Below are 15,391 nucleotides of genomic sequence, written 5' to 3'. Positions count from 1 at the left end.
TCACACCAGCAGTTTGAATTGTGCTCAGAAACCAACCATGAGCCAATATGTCTTACAACACGGGGGCAATGTGTTTCCCTGTTATCATTATTGCCACAGTGTTTGTAGATCAGTTGAAAAGTCTGGGTAGTCACGAAAGGCGGTCCTGTGTAAAGTTCATTGCAGTAATGTAGCCTAAATGTAAAGAAAGCCTTGATAGCGGTGGTGAGGTAATATCTTCCCAAGCCATTGGTATTCCAAGCAAAGGTGCTCAGAGTCCTGGAAGCCACTCAAGCATCCACAGATAAGGCCAGATCTGAAAGCCTTCTCTGGTCATGAGGAAACAAAGTGCTATTCAGCACAGGCCAGAAACCGTCTTCCTAGTTAGGAGAACCACTTCTCCTCTGCACCTTGTCTGCATGGAGTTTCAGGCCATTAGCCCTCATTCAGCCCTGTCTCCAGACACCTCTTCAGAAAGCCTTTGCAGTGAACAACATCATCTGAAAAGAAATAAAAGCATCTGCTTCTATCTGTAGATCTGTGCCGAACTGCTGTTTGCTTCAGAGTGTTTAAAAAAAAGAAGCCAAAAGTAGATGTTTTCATAAATCCAGACATCTTCAAGAAGGGCTTCTTTCCTTGTCATTATTTATGTAATTCTGTAAAACGATCGTGTTGTAGGTAATGCACAGTAGTAAAACATCAAAAACTCAATATGACCATGGCCAGGAGTTCTCTGAACATTGTGTTACTGAGTGGCAGCCAAAGTTCTGTGCAGCTTTGCTAAGCATCACGCACTCCTGCTCTGGGACTGTGGTTTCAGGCCAAGCAGTTGAAGGATACCTGGACAGCAGCAGAAGTTTAGGATCAGTTCTACTGTATTTCCTTAACTGGGCATAACCTACTTGGAAATTCTCCTGTGCAAGCCCAATTAAAATGAACAGGAATTATGTTCCAGTTGTGTGAGTAAGATCCTACTGTCTCTCATGCTGCAACACCCAATACAGTGGTGTAGTGGTTAAGAGCGCTGGAGTCTACTCTGGAGAACTGGGTTTGATTCCCCACTCCTTCACATGAAGCCTGCTGGGTGGCCTTGGGTCAGTCACAGTTATTGAAAGAGCTGCTTTCTCAAGATCAGTTCTCTCAGAGCTCTCTAAGCCCCACCTACCTCACAGGGTATCTGTTGTGATGAGAGGAAGGGAAGGAGATTGTAAGCCACTCTGAGACTTCAAATGAAGGGCAGGATATAAACCAGCTCTTCTTCTTCCTCTTCCTCTTCCTCTTCCTCTTCTTCCCCCACCCAGGACTATTGCCTCTTCTCACCTTGTGGAGACTGGCCTTTTTTAAGGTCATGTGATATAGTGGTTAGAGCGCTGGACTAAGGAGATCTGTCTTCAAATTCTCACTTATTGTGAAGCTTACTGGGTAACATTGGCCTGTTGGTCAATACTCTCTCAGCTCAACCAACATAGAGAGTTATTGTGAAGCTTAAATGGAGGTAAAGAGAGACTTGTGTGCTGCCGAGACCTTCCTAGAAGAAGGCTGAGGTAAAAATATACTAAAAGAGTAAATAGCAGCCACAATACTGTTCCCATTCTATGAAGATGAAGTAGTGAAACAAAACTTCCTCCTCTCTCCACTTGGACAAATAGAGCTTTGCACAGAAGTTCTTCAAATCTTCCCTTTCTTGCTGTCCTTCCCACCCCCAACCCAGACATTCTAATTCTTCTCATTGCCTGAGGGAGCAAGAACACCCTATGTTAGTTGCCTCTTCTCAACTTAAAGGACTGAAGAAGCCACTGCATTCCATTCATTTCTTGCATGTATGTATTCCTTTTGGACTAGGGAGTGGCACTGCCAGGAGGTTCACATAATGCCTTTTTGGACCTTCAGTATTTTTTGTTTCCCTGGAATTGAAATGGGGCTCTGACCTGTCAAAATTACCTGGTCAACTGCTTCACTTCCTGGAATATTTGACCATCTTTGACCACAATACAGTACTGAGCAGTCCACCTGTTACTTCCTTTATTTTGAAATATATGCTCACTACTTTTCTTCTGAAAGTAACCTAAGTGATTAACAAAAATAGTCTAAATAACAAAAGGTAGTGTCTTGCTGACCAAACTATCAGATAAAATTGTAAACAACACAATGGTAACCTGTAATACCGGGTATACACCTCTCTCCCCAAATGCTTAATACCATGAAATATTGGCTACTGAGAAGAAGAAACTTCTCTAGGGAGGGAATTGTGTTGCCTGAATGCTACCACTGGGAAGTTCCTGTCTTGATATCTTGGTGGGGTCACCTGGAACAGGGATTCTGATGAAGACCTCACCAGACAGGTTGGTTCTTATGGGACCTGCATCTCAGTCCTACCATGAAGCAATAACACCCTGCCTTGCTAGCCTTAAGTGCACCCCTGAGCTTGAGAGAGACTCTTCTTTTCATTTCTGTATCTTCGGTGTTCTTTTCTCAGAGGCTGTTGGGAGCTGTGGCTTTTCCTGCCTTTTTGGGGTGGGTTGTCTCTAATGCATGGAAGAACTCTAATGGTTTGTGCAGGTGGCTCAGGCTCTGGGATGGTGCAGTCCTTAATTGCAGACTGTCAGCTGAAATCCAAGTTAACCCAGGGCAACAAGTAAATGTAGCGTAATGTATATCCCATGCCTCATGACTCATATGTTTCCATTCGGCGCCTTCCATCTTTTAGGCTCAGAAAACATATTGTACAGACACTGACTGGCAAGAAGAGCTAGTTAGCTGCTGCTTTGAGTCCAAACTTTGTTTTCTGTAGCAAAAAGGATTCTGGACAGCATCTTGGATGTTGCAAAGCAAAGTCGACTGGGAGGGATGTTATAGATATCTCAGCTGCCCCACCACCACCAGCGCACAATTAGTCCTGATCCCTGGACCCCAGGAAGCCTGCCTGCTGTTTCCAGTATGGCAGATAACTAGCTATGGAGAGATGATTCTACCAAGCCCAGAAACAGGACAAAATTATAGGTTCTTCCAGTGTGGTTTTGATGAGATTCAGCTGACTCTGTCAACAGTCTCCATAGTTCAGCGTTGTTCTTGCGATGAAGAGCTGTAGCTTGTCAGGAAAGTGCTGGCTTTAGGAGAGCGGATGAAGCATCATAGGCTTTGTGGTGCTGAAGGCCACAGATTCAGCTCCTGCCACCCTAAGAACATAAGAACATAAGAGAAGCCATGTTGGATCAGGCCAACGGCCCATCAAGTCCAAAACTCTATGTCACACAGTGGCAAAAAATTTTATATACACACATACACTGTGGCTAATAGCCACTGATGGACCTGTGCTCCATATTTTTATCTAAACCCTTCTTGAAGGTGGTTATACTTGTGGCCGCCACCACCTCCTGTGGCAGTGAATTCCACATGTTAATCACCCTTTGGGTGAAGAAGTACTTCCTTTTATCCGTTTTAACCTGTCTGCTCAGCAATTTCATTGAATGCCCACGAGTTCTTGTATTGTGAGAAAGGGAGAAAAGTACTTCTTTCTCTACTTTCTCCATCCCATGCATTATCTTGTAAACCTCTATCATGTCACCCCGCAGTCGACGTTTCTCCAAGCTAAAGAGTCCCAAGCGTTTCAACCTTTCTTCATAGGGAAAGTGCTCCAGCCCTTTAATCATTCTAGTTGCCCTTCTCTGGACTTTCTCCAATGCTATAATATCCTTTTTGAGGTGCGGCGACCAGAACTGCACACAGTACTCCAAATGAGACGGCACCCTCTGTTAAAAGGATACCACGTAGCAAGGTTGAGAGAGGTGTCCACCTGACAGCTGCTCTCTTCGGACTTAAGCTGGGCTAGATGGACCAATAGACAGAGACGGCATTCAGAATGCCACAACAAGCCAGACAGAAACCACCCCCTTTTCTGTTGGTGGAAATTTACCCCGAAATCCAAGCCATGATAAACAATCCTACATTAGCGCTGAGTTCCATCTGAGCCAAAGTGAAAACCATTTCTGTTTCTTGTATCGTTACAGCATTGTTCATATCAGGGTCGTGACAGTGAAAGATGACTGCAGTCCAGTTTTGGAGGGAGGTTCTGTTCCTAGATCCATCCTTCCCCACAGTAGATACTCACACAGGAAGGGACACAGCTTAGTGGTAGAATGCTTACTTTGCATGCAGAGGTCTCTGGCTGAATCCCCAACATAACCAGTTGAAGGGGTCTTGGGTAAAACCAAGTGGCACATGCTGTATGCATGAGATTAGAAGCTTTGCATGCAGAAGGTCCCAGGTTCAGTGCTCAGCATCTCCAAGAGGATGAGGTATTGGCTGATGTGAAGAGCTCTGCGTGAAACCCCAGAGAGCAGCTGCCAGTCAGAGTAGACAATACTAACCCAGAAGAAGACTGCAGATTTATACCCCACCCTTCTCTCTGAATCAGAGACTCAGAGCAACTTACAATCTCCTATATCTTCTCCCTCCACAACAGACACCCTGTGAGGTGGGTGACACTAAGAGAGCTCTCACAGCAGCTGCCCTTTCAAGGACAACCTCTGTGAGAGCTATGGCTAACCCAAGGCCATTCCAGCAGCTGTAAGTGGAGGAGTGGGGAATCAAACCCGGTTCTCCCAGATAAGAGTCTGCACACTTAACCACTAGACCAGACTGGCTCTCAAGATCAGTGGTCTGGCTGAGTATAAGGCAGGTCCGGCAATGCGTGCCATTTGGATTTGCCACTTTGCTTGTAGTGCAATGAAGTCACTCAGAAAGGAAACAAGGCACGTGTGATTGTTCGACCTTGATGAAGAGCGTAGTTTTGTGCAAGAAAGGAGCTCCACAGGAGTTTCCCAACCCACGTTTCGGCCGTTCAGCCACCTGGCCTTGCAGGGCAGAGGGCAGGAAACGAGAGCCAAAGAGCCCTCTTGATATCCGCACATGAAACAGCGATGCGGAAATCTCGGCAGCAGGCCGCTCTCAGCCCCAGGCCGCTGAGGAGTATGATCTTCCGTGTGGGAAACTGACCACCCACTGAGAGGTGCTGAGACGGGGACAAGCTTTAGGGCAATTTGGCAAGAGTGCAAAAGGCTGGGGGCAGGGGAGATAAGAGCTGTTTTGTATAGATGTGTGCGAGGGAGAGAGAATGTTATAATAAAAGTTCAGGGGGATTGCTCATGATGTTGTCAAAACATCCTTGCAAATGGGAAAGATTATCCTGCGCAGCTCCATGAAAGCCAAGCCCTGCCCGCTCATCGGATTCTTTGTCAAATGAGGCAGCTTAAGTGTATGTGGTTCTAAGAAGAAAAAAGGAGCAAGAGCTTAAACCTCATGTTTAAAAAAAAAACTTTTGGCAATCATTTTATATTTATTATCAAGAATAGGACTGACTGTTTGCTTTGGGGGAAGAAGGAAGCCAGTGCCTGGAAGCTGGTGGCCATGGATACCATGTTGGGGATTGCTGGTCTAGGATTTGGGGGACGTGGCTTGGGATCCTCACAGTGCCGTGAAGGTTGCCAAGGAACCAGGATCCAATCATTCTCTCTCAGCCTGACGTACCTCTCTGGATAAAAGGAAGTACTTCTTCACCCAAAACGAATAAAAAGAAGTACTTCTTCACCTAAAGGTTGATTAACACATGGAATTCACTGCCACAGGAGGTGGTGGCGGCTACAAGCATAGTCAGCTTCAAGAGGGAATTGGATAAGCATATGGAGCAGAGGTCCATCAGTGGCGATAGCTACAGTGTATTGTTGGAACACTCTGTCTGGGGCAGTGATGCGCTGTATTCTTGGTGCTTGGGGGGGCACAGTGCAAGGGCTTCTAGTGTCCTGGCCCCACTGGTGGACCTCCTGATGATACGTGTTTTTTTTGGCCACTGTGTCGCACAGAGTGTTGGACTGGGTGGGCCATTGGCCTGATTCAACATGGCTTCTCTTATCTTCTTATGTTCTGGGTGGTTGTAAAGCTAAACCAAGGGCCAACAATTACCACATTGCTGCCCAAACTCAGTGGCATATGCTGTATGCATGAGATTTCTTTTTTCCACCTTGCATGGCCGTCCCTGCAGTGGTCGCATTGAACTCTTGGGGGAGGAGCACAAGACACCCTCTCCCAGCAGCTGTGTTCTTGCAGGGCTGCCATTGCTTCAACAAGGCTTATGTGGGAAAATGTCTCAGTGCCCAGAACTCAAAATAGGGTGGAGCGGCCAAACCCCGGTTAGCTACAACAAAAAGGTGTTGAATTAAACACTATGCATGTCTGAGCTGCTTCCATATGCACAATGCTTTTCCTGATTGGTGAATGCTTGGCTGCATTGAATGTTATATCTGGCGGATCATGGGCTTCAGGTCCATTACCTTGCACACTCAGTGCCCTTTGCATGAAGTGTGCTTCCTGTAAGGCCATCCGTTCATATGAAACCACATTGCGAACAGTACTTTTGTGCCTAGCAAGGGTTTTTTTTGTAGCAGGAGCTCCTTTGCATATTAGGCCACCCACCCCTGATGTAGACAATCCTCCAAGAGCTTTCAGGGCTCTTAACACAGAGCCTACTGTTAGCTCCAAGAGGACTAGCTACATCAGGGGTGTGTGGCCTAATATGCAAAGGAGTTCCTGCTAAAAAAAAAAAACCTCTGTGCCCAGCAACTTATTTCTCCCCTGGATGCAGATAAATGAAATTGTTTCTCAATATTAACTTTTGCCTTTTTTGTTCGTGTCTCTCCCCCCCCCCCCCCGCCTTTTCCAGAGAAAATAATTAATGGCCAAGACTATGAAGTCATGATGCAGATAGACTGCGAAGTGATGGACACCAGGATCTTGCACATCAAAAGCTCCTCCATCCCTCCTTACATGCGAGAACAGCAGAGGAACCAAACGACTTCCTTCTATAGCTCTCCTCCCACTGTCCCAGAGGCAGCCCCTGCAGTGAGAACGATTGTGGAGTCACCACAGTAGAAGGCCCAAGTTGGACAATGCCCTGGAGGGACAAACTCACCATCCCAGGTGGGTTTCGCTTTCCCTGCTGGACTCGGACAAGGGCTTCCCTGTGTCAGTCAACCTGAGGTCCCTGGATATACCCTAACCCAGACCTTCCAAATGGCCCCCTGCTGCTGATGTTGTGGTTGTTTTCTCGATAATTTATGCTTCTCCTTCCATGTGTGGAGTGCTTTACAGTCCTTCCTCAGTCTTAAGCCTGTGGGGTGGCCACTCATCTGTTTCATTGTAAAAATGAGGGAAGGCGGTCGAAGTGGTTCTTGTGGATCCAGAGAGGATTAAAAAAAATTAGGGTGCCCCCAAATGCTCTCGGCTGGATCACTGGTTTGCTGTGTCTGCTTCAGAATTTCATTTCACCATGGGACAAGTGACACATTCTAAAGAGTCTTCCTAAACAAGCCCATTGCACACCAAATGCCCACTTGTTGCACGCTTGGCTGCACACAATCCAGGACGTTTGCCCATCTCTTAAATTTGTAATATAGCATCCCTGAGAACATGCATGCACACATGCCCTAGCTGCAGGGGCCATAGAAGCCTGGAGTGTTGGCTGGAGAGGGGCCGAGTGACAGTCAGAGAGGAGGCAGCGCTGGGTGGCTACTCTTTTAACCCTAGCCTGCCAAGAGGGACTGGTCTGAGGGAAATGTAGAAATGTCAGCTTCTCCAGACGTTGCCAGATTTTGGCTACAGTTGAGCGCAGTGGTGCCCAGACCAAAGGAGCGCTATGCTAGAGTTTGATTTCATGATGCTCTATTGCAGCTCCCCTGGGCATGTTATTCCCCTTTGTCATACAGCTTTCTTTTTTCAAGGATAGGACAGCAGCATCTTTTCTCTCCTTCACATGACACACGAGCTGGAAACTGTCCTGTTGCATTTAAAGCATGGAAGGCTATCCCAGAAATGGCAACATGTAATAAGAACATTCTCAGAAGCGATAGGGACGAGCCCAGGGACTAATCCCTGTAAGCGGGAATCAAAGCAAAAGAGTATGTGCGTGTGTGTTCATTCCTTTTTATTGTTTTTATTTCCATGAAAGGAGCAAAGATGTCTGCCTTCCTAGGAAAGCAGGACAGCTGCAAGGGGAAAGGGTCTACCTTTGTTCACCTGAACAGTGTCGTGCACATGGGCAGTGCTCTGCAGTTGATATTTGGCCCAGCCATATCTCAGCCATAACGTTGGGCACTGAGTCGTCTTTTCAAAGGCCTGTCCCGCAAATATACCACCAGCCCCCTTCTGACATGGCTTGAATCCTTCCCTTGACTTCCTTTCTTGAGCTTTGGGTTTTCAGAGATGGAGAGGTCCTGCTGTTGTTTTTCCATGTCGAGGAAACTTGCCTTGGCTCCTAGAGGGAGTTGAATAACATTTCATAAACATTCTTTTATTAAGCAAGGCGTTGTTCACTCGGAGGCCAAAGTTCCTTTGTGCCCTGATTTTTATTGCGGGGGGGGGGGGGGAGAGCATTATCCCACGATTAGCTGTTCCCTGTAGACAGCCATGTTCTGTGCAATTCGATCATGGTGGAAACAAACAGACATTCTTGGAAGGCTTGCTTTTGGAAACAATGTGCAGAGCTGTCTTGAAAAAAAGCGAGGGCAGAAGCCAGGAGGAAGGTCACTGCATTAGGACTCCTGTAGGACTTTGGCGGTGGGCCTTTCCTTGGGGGAAACTCTAGCCCTGGGGCACAGGGAAAAGGCCAGGCAAGTAGTCAGCGAACTTGGCAGGTGAAAAATGAGCATCTGCAAGCCTCAGTTTTGAGGTTCAGCTGCCACGAATGCTGGCAGCTGCCAGAGCGAGGCTGAGGGCTTAAGGGCACGGTCACTGCCGTGCTGATCTTTTAGCCCTACCAAGCACATCTAGAGGTTGCGGCCATCAAATCTCTGTCCTGTTTCCCTTTGTGGTGTCCGGTGCCTCCAGCTGTCCTGTTGTCCTTTGCCCTTCTGCTACACGCCCTCTTCACAACTGTCCAGCACCCCAGCCAGGCTTGCTTTCCCCACTTCCTGTAGAAAAATGCAGTTCTCACAGCACACTTGGACAAATAGGAAACCTCCATTGTGGGAGGGAGGTGCCACATGGGCAGCATTTTCTCAGGTGATGCGCTTGCCCTTTGCATCAAGTATCATTAACTCCCCCTCCCCCCGATACACACACCCTTTCGATGTTTCTACTGCAGACAGCAGAATGCAAGATTAAAACACCCTCTGCTCCAAATTAAAACATCTTAAATCACAAACAAGTTAACATAACTTTAATAAATTATTTCTCTTTGCAAAACCTGAATGAGAAAGAAAATTCTTTTGGGGTTGGGGAGGGGTGCTTTGGGGGGATTTATTTATTTTTTGGTACCTAGATCAGTTTGTCTCATTTTATGTCAGGTGAGGGGTAAAGACATCCAACAGCCCGGCTGCCAGAACGAAGGACAGCTTTTGTCTCTGTTCTTCTGTTTTTTTGAGAAATTAAAAACAATTAATGTAGAACATTGGTGGATTTGGGTTTTATTTTTCTTACTGTTTTTCATCTACTTCAAAACTTCTGTTGAATCTGGTTCTGCAACAGCTTACTTAATGACAGCCCTCCCCAAGCCATTTCCCCCTTCCCCAAGAAACAGCAATAGTGAAAAAGACATAAGTAGTCAGAACAGACACATTCACCTGTAAACTAACACCTGGTGTCCATTCTCCACTCACTACAGAAACAGGAACACTGAATATACACCACGTAGGCCATAAAGGACAAGAGGAGGGACTTGAGAGTTGAAAATAAAGGCGTTAAGAGGGCAGTGGCCAGAAAGGAGGCAGCTGAGGTGCCCTCTCCCTTGCTTTATTGGATTCTGAGGGGGAAGGCACTGGTCACAAACTATGCTTTCCAAACGCTGGAAACCCACTCTCACACAACAGCTGCTTTGACAGAGACAGAAGGCCTAGCTGCTTTTGCAAAGGAGAGCAGCTTCGTTTAAACAAGATGACTGGATGAATGTGGAAGTCCCATACTGCGATCTTCTCGCCTCAGCCAGCAAGCAGGACAGAGGCCCCAAAAGGTGTACTTTCCCCCTCCCAAACAAAACAAAAAAGGATGTGTTTCTCTCACTCCCCAAACAAATGTTTGAAGCCGTTTAGAAAAACACTGCACTAGTTACAAGATTTTAACCAGGTAAACTAATGGGTGCCTCTGCTCGTAAAGTGTCATTCAATCAAGAGTGGAGCCTTTTAGGTCTGTTAATTTCAGCTGTATTTCTAGACAACGCTTAACTTTCTCCACCAAAAATAGTTGCCCGCAGTGTGCTTAACTGGCTGGATCATGTGAGTTTTAGCTTGGGATTTTGACTGTCACACAAGCACCACCACTAAGTGTGTTTGTAGCAATGATAATGTAGTGAGTTGTCCTGACGTGGGGTGCCGCCGTGAGAGGGAAATCTTATCTTGGGATTGCAAATGGCTTACAGGCATTTTTTGTCTGTGACTCTCCAGGCAGTGCTGTTTAAGTAATGGCTAATTCTTGATGCTCAGGGCTGGTGCACACACCAGTGAATGATCTTAGAAACAGCAGTCATTACTGACAATTTGGAACATTGCCCTGGAAGTCCAACATAGACATATGTAATTTCAAAAGAGGCAAGTTCTTTTAAGAAATGGAAATGAATTACACAAAGAAAGGTAAATGGCCCAGACCCCATCAGCTTGGAGGTTATTCAAACCACTCTCAAAAGCGCTGATAAAAGCCTTTCTAGAACCTGGGACAAGATGCAACGATTGCAAAAGAGTGCCAGCCTGGTTATAGACCAAAGTCACAATAGACATAAAACGCAAGATTTCTTTAGAGGCGACTGCCAGTTCTGCCTTGTTCAGATATACCAGACCAAAGAAATCTGCCAACTTGTGCAGTTAGATGTGTAAGTGGAGTACTAAATGATGAGAGAAAAAATTGACTTTTTTTTTTTGCAGCTTTTTGATACAGCTTCCCCAGTCTCAGCCATCATTTTCAGGAAGTACATCTAAGGGGTAATGTTAAACTGGTGTGTCAGTAAGAAGAAAAATTAACTGAAAAGTTATATATTTTAAAAATCATTGGCGTTGAAGGGACTTCACGAAGAGCCCATAAAAGAACCGAAAGCAGAAATTACTGGTTTAAATAGGTATTTCCAAAATCAGCATCTGTGAGATAACTGGAAGCCAGTATATTGCAATTTCATTTAAAAGGATCCATAGTAGAACAAAAATATTACCAAAGGGATTTTAGGACGTTAATAAATACATTTATAAGCACAAATTATCTATCTGGGGTTACAAAAAAAAATCCAAACCCCTTTCAGAAATGCTTTTATTTCATACAATGATGGCTTTTAGAATAGTATATGCAAATACAGGGGAAAACCCCAAAACAATTCCCAAGGGAGTGGTACATCAAACTGGGAACTGCCCATAATGAACAGTGCAACTTCTTGCTTACAAATCAAAGAAAGGCAACAGAAAACAGACTTAGATAGATGATTGATTGATACTGAGGTGTAGGAGAACCCTTTCTCTTATTAGCAGAGTAAAAATAAGCTAGTTCAGTCCAGTAAGGAGTAGCAGTAAGGAATGGCCAAAGGGGTCTGTCGCATCTTCTGCTTCAAGCCTTCCTGTTAAAAACCAAAGTTATTTCAACTCCTGCTTATTAGAAACTGCTTTATGCTGTAATTTTTTCCAGTGGACTGTTTAGTACTTCTTGTATCCAATTAACTCGTAACTTTTTTTCTTACCTTTGTAAAGAGAAAAAATTCACAACTCTCTCCAAGGGAGGCTACTTTGCAAGATGGATCTTTAAATCCATTTATTTTTTATATTATTTATTCCACATTCCCTCCAAGAAGTTCAGGGCAGTGGACATCGTTCTTCCCAGCCTCTATTTTATGTTTGTGGAACCTTGTGAGGTAGGTTGAGGTGCAAGTGACTGGCCCAAGGTCACACAGCAAACTTCCATGGCAGACTGGGATTCGAACCTGTGTCCTCCAGACCCTAATAACTGCAGCCTAGCATTCCATGCATCTGCTGGCTCACTTAAGACATTGAATTTTCACTATGGGAAGTTTTTAAGAGTTTTTGGTGAAGCACCATTATGTAGGGTTTCCAATAGTAGGCTTGGAAAGCTCCCATGATCAGAACTGATCTCCAGGTAACAGAGATCAGTTTCTCTGGAGAAAATGACTGCTTGGGAAAGGGAACTTGGCATTATTATCTGCTAAGGTCCTGCCCCTCCCTCTACAGGCTCCACCCACAAAATCTCCAGGTATTTCCCAACCCAGATTTGGCAGCCTTACTATCATAGCATAGAGAGCTGTTGAATAAAATATATGTGGCTGAATCACTGCATTACTCATTCTTGAGAACCAACATTAGAGAGTGCATTAGAGAGTCCATTCTGCTTTCTTCATTCCACAACTGATCATACCACAGGCAGAACGATGTTTTATTAGCTTTGGCATAAGCCCTCCAGGGGCCATTTTGTAGCAGGAGCTCCTTTGCATATTAGGCCACACCCCCTGATGTAGCCAATCCTCCAAGAGCTTAAAGAACTCTTTTTTATAAGCTGTTAGAGGACTGGCTGCATCAGGGGTGTGTGGCCTAATGCAAAGAAACTCCTGCTACAAAATGGCCCCTGTCTGGTTAAGAGAACAGCAATTTTTGTGAGGACCCCTAAAGCTATAGAGAATACGGACTATTGCCTTCTATCAGCAGTACAGTTAGGCTGATCCAGCAGTAACACACAACAGCAGAAGTAACTGTGAGCAGGGCTTTTTTTGAGCAAGAATGTATGTACAAGAATGCAGTTCCGGCTAGCTTGACAGCAGGGGGTGTGGCCTAATATGCAAATAATTTCCTGCTGGGCTTTTTCTATGAAAAAGCCCTATGTGAAACATGGTGATGTCAGGGGATATGGCCTAATATGTAAATGAATTCCTGCTGGGCTTTTTTCTATTCAAAAAGCCCTGACTGTGAGAAAAGAGTTAACAATTAGTAAAGAGAGTCCACTTTAACAGAGTTTCAACAATTGATATTTTATTATAAAAATGGTAACTCTTTTTAAAGGAACTCACCTCCAAAGGGCAAGTCTCCCGTAACAATAACGAGGCAACAAAACGGGTCACGTCGTCGTCTGTTGGAAGTTTGCACTTGGCAAAAAAAATTAATAATTTTCCATGGTCTCACGGGAGGCCGCATATTCAGTATAAAAACGGAAGCAAGGGGTTATGCCCCACAATAAAAAGGATTGACTTTGGCTTGTGGACTGATCTACAATCCACTTAACTTTCAAAAAGGAAACAAAAATCATTTACTCTGTGATTTGTACAATAAAAAAATATTATTTTTTTAAAAAAGGTGCTAGGGGCCCATCTGAATTGCCCGCGCCGTGTCCTCAGTAAGCAAAGATGACATCATAAGTCACCTGGTGGCCATTGTCCCAAGCATAAAGGAGGCGATCCTTGGGGTTGTAGTCTATCTGAGTGGTATAGGAATATTCGTTCTCGAACAGCAAGCGGGGGATGATCTGCGTGTTGGTGTGCGTGTCAAACGCATAGGAGATATTGGCGTTCTTCTTGTTGTAACTATCAACGGCATAGAGGACGCCGCAGATGACGAAGGTGTTGCCGTAGAAGTTCTTGCGAAGGCCTGTCCTCCAGGTGGTCTCCTTCCGAGTGCTCAGGTCAACGGCGTTGAGCCTGCTGAGGACAATCACCTCCTGGCTGAAGCCTTCGTAATTGATGGCCGGGTAAATGATCCACAGGCCGTTCTCATCTACGGCAAAGTCCACGTCGGAATGCCCACGCCACCGCCATGGGGTCTCCTCCTCATAGGCGATGTCGTCCAACATGGCCCAAGCTGCCACGTAACGCTGCTTCAGGTCATATTTGATGAGGTTGCGAGTGAAGGCCCGGTTGTAATACAAGGAGCCGTTGTACACTGCGTGGCCTGTCCCCATCCAACTGTAGGGCAACTTGTAGGAGTTGCTCCACCGGCCTGCAGACCAGAGAATCAATTAATGTATGCATCAAAATCCTTCTTACTTGCTGTCCTATTAGCTGTCTACTTAGGAAGTTAAATTCAGGTGTGCTCTTTGAGAAGGCTTGAAATTGCCCTGACCTGGATAGTCCAGGCAACCTGATCTTATCAGATCTCAGAAGCTAAGCAGGGTCAACTCTAGCAGGCTCTTGGATGTGAGACCTCCTTGGAATACCAGGAGTCAGGAGGGCAGGGCAGGCTTTATTCAGCCACTTCTCTGAATATCCTCCATGGTCCCAGTAGGGGTCAGTCAACCGAGGTCGCCATGACTTCCAGATGTGCACACACATAAAAATACAAAAAAGAGTTTTATTCTGAAATGAATTCTGAAATTCATTGACTCCCCAAATTCCCCCTCTATGAATTTAAAGGTTTAATGCACAATATTCAAATATTTCCCAAATACTACCACCACCCAGCATTAGCTATATATTTTATTTCAGTATGTGACATTTGGTAGTGTTCACAGCTGATATTGACAATAACTGACAAGTTAGATAAGGGACTGGATCCAGTGAACCATCAGTGGGAATTTTTGGCCCAGGGTTGTGGAACATGCATGGAGTCATAGCAGTGCAGTGGGGAGGGAGAAGGGAGCAAAATCACCCTCTCTACCACTTACGTCAGCAGAGCTGCACTGTCAGAAGCGAGAAGAGGAAACTTTGCCTCCTTCCACCTCTTCCCTGGAACCCCCTGACCCCCATGACCCATGTGGGTATGGCAAATGTGGCTTTCCCAGGATCAAAAGGGGCTACTCCAGGGAAAGAACGCAAGCAGATTGCTGGATCCAACCTAACGGCACGTAATATTTGACACTGGACAGTTTATGTGATTATATATTTGATCTGTACTAAAATCAAGACCATCAAGAGATGCAAAGATGGCTAAATTACAGAAAGGCAGCCACGTCGGTTTTTAGTAGGAGATTTGTAGTTCAGTAGCACCTTCAACAGTATCAAATTTAAGCTCATGCTGGAATGCATTTTGATAGTCATTAAGGACCACTGGATTTCTATTAAATATGGCTAAAACACCGAATAATTTAGATAAAGTTCGTCATTTGCATTCAAAATTTGAATTTTGGACATTTTCCAGGATCTGTGAATATGCTTTTTAACTACAGAAAAGCCTTCAGGAGAGGTTGCAGGCAACTTGAATTGCCTTATCCTTCTTGGACCATCCTTGGTCCCCTCAGCCACCCTCCTCCATCTCCACTTCACAAGCTTCTAAGACCTCTCCTTCAAAGCCATTTCAGCACCAGGCACCCACTACATAACCCTCTCCTCCTCCAACTCCCTCCTGGTGGACCCCTCTCTGCATTCCACCTTCCTCTGCTCCAGACCCATACAGCCCCTCCAGGTTCTCCTCTGCTGAGAAGTTAAATGGCAGAGCAATTCAGCCCACAGTAGACAGCC

General features: G+C 45.4%; 2 protein-coding genes across 3 annotated transcripts in view; one reads left to right on the top strand and one right to left on the bottom strand.

The window, feature by feature from the left end:
- The window catches only part of ATF6 (activating transcription factor 6), a 95,398-nt gene extending 85,985 nt beyond the window's left edge, over window positions 1-9,413 (top strand). Inside the window, exon 16 of the mRNA XM_060232447.1 lies at window positions 6,695-9,413. Coding sequence (XP_060088430.1) covers window positions 6,695-6,903 — 209 coding nt within the window. The 3' untranslated portion in view covers window positions 6,904-9,413. The remainder of the gene's footprint in view (window positions 1-6,694) is intronic.
- Window positions 9,414-12,957: 3,544 nt separating this feature from the next.
- OLFML2B (olfactomedin like 2B) overlaps window positions 12,958-15,391 on the bottom strand; it is a 37,099-nt gene continuing 34,665 nt past the window's right edge. For both annotated transcript variants that reach the window (XM_060232444.1, XM_060232445.1), the window contains exon 8: window positions 12,958-13,934. In XM_060232444.1, coding sequence (XP_060088427.1) covers window positions 13,333-13,934 — 602 coding nt within the window. In that variant the 3' untranslated portion in view covers window positions 12,958-13,332. The remainder of the gene's footprint in view (window positions 13,935-15,391) is intronic.

Source organism: Heteronotia binoei, chromosome 2, assembly GCF_032191835.1.
Source record: "Heteronotia binoei isolate CCM8104 ecotype False Entrance Well chromosome 2, APGP_CSIRO_Hbin_v1, whole genome shotgun sequence".
In the NCBI taxonomy this organism is placed as follows: domain Eukaryota; kingdom Metazoa; phylum Chordata; class Lepidosauria; order Squamata; family Gekkonidae; genus Heteronotia; species Heteronotia binoei.
This window is presented reverse-complemented; position numbering and strand designations above follow the sequence as displayed.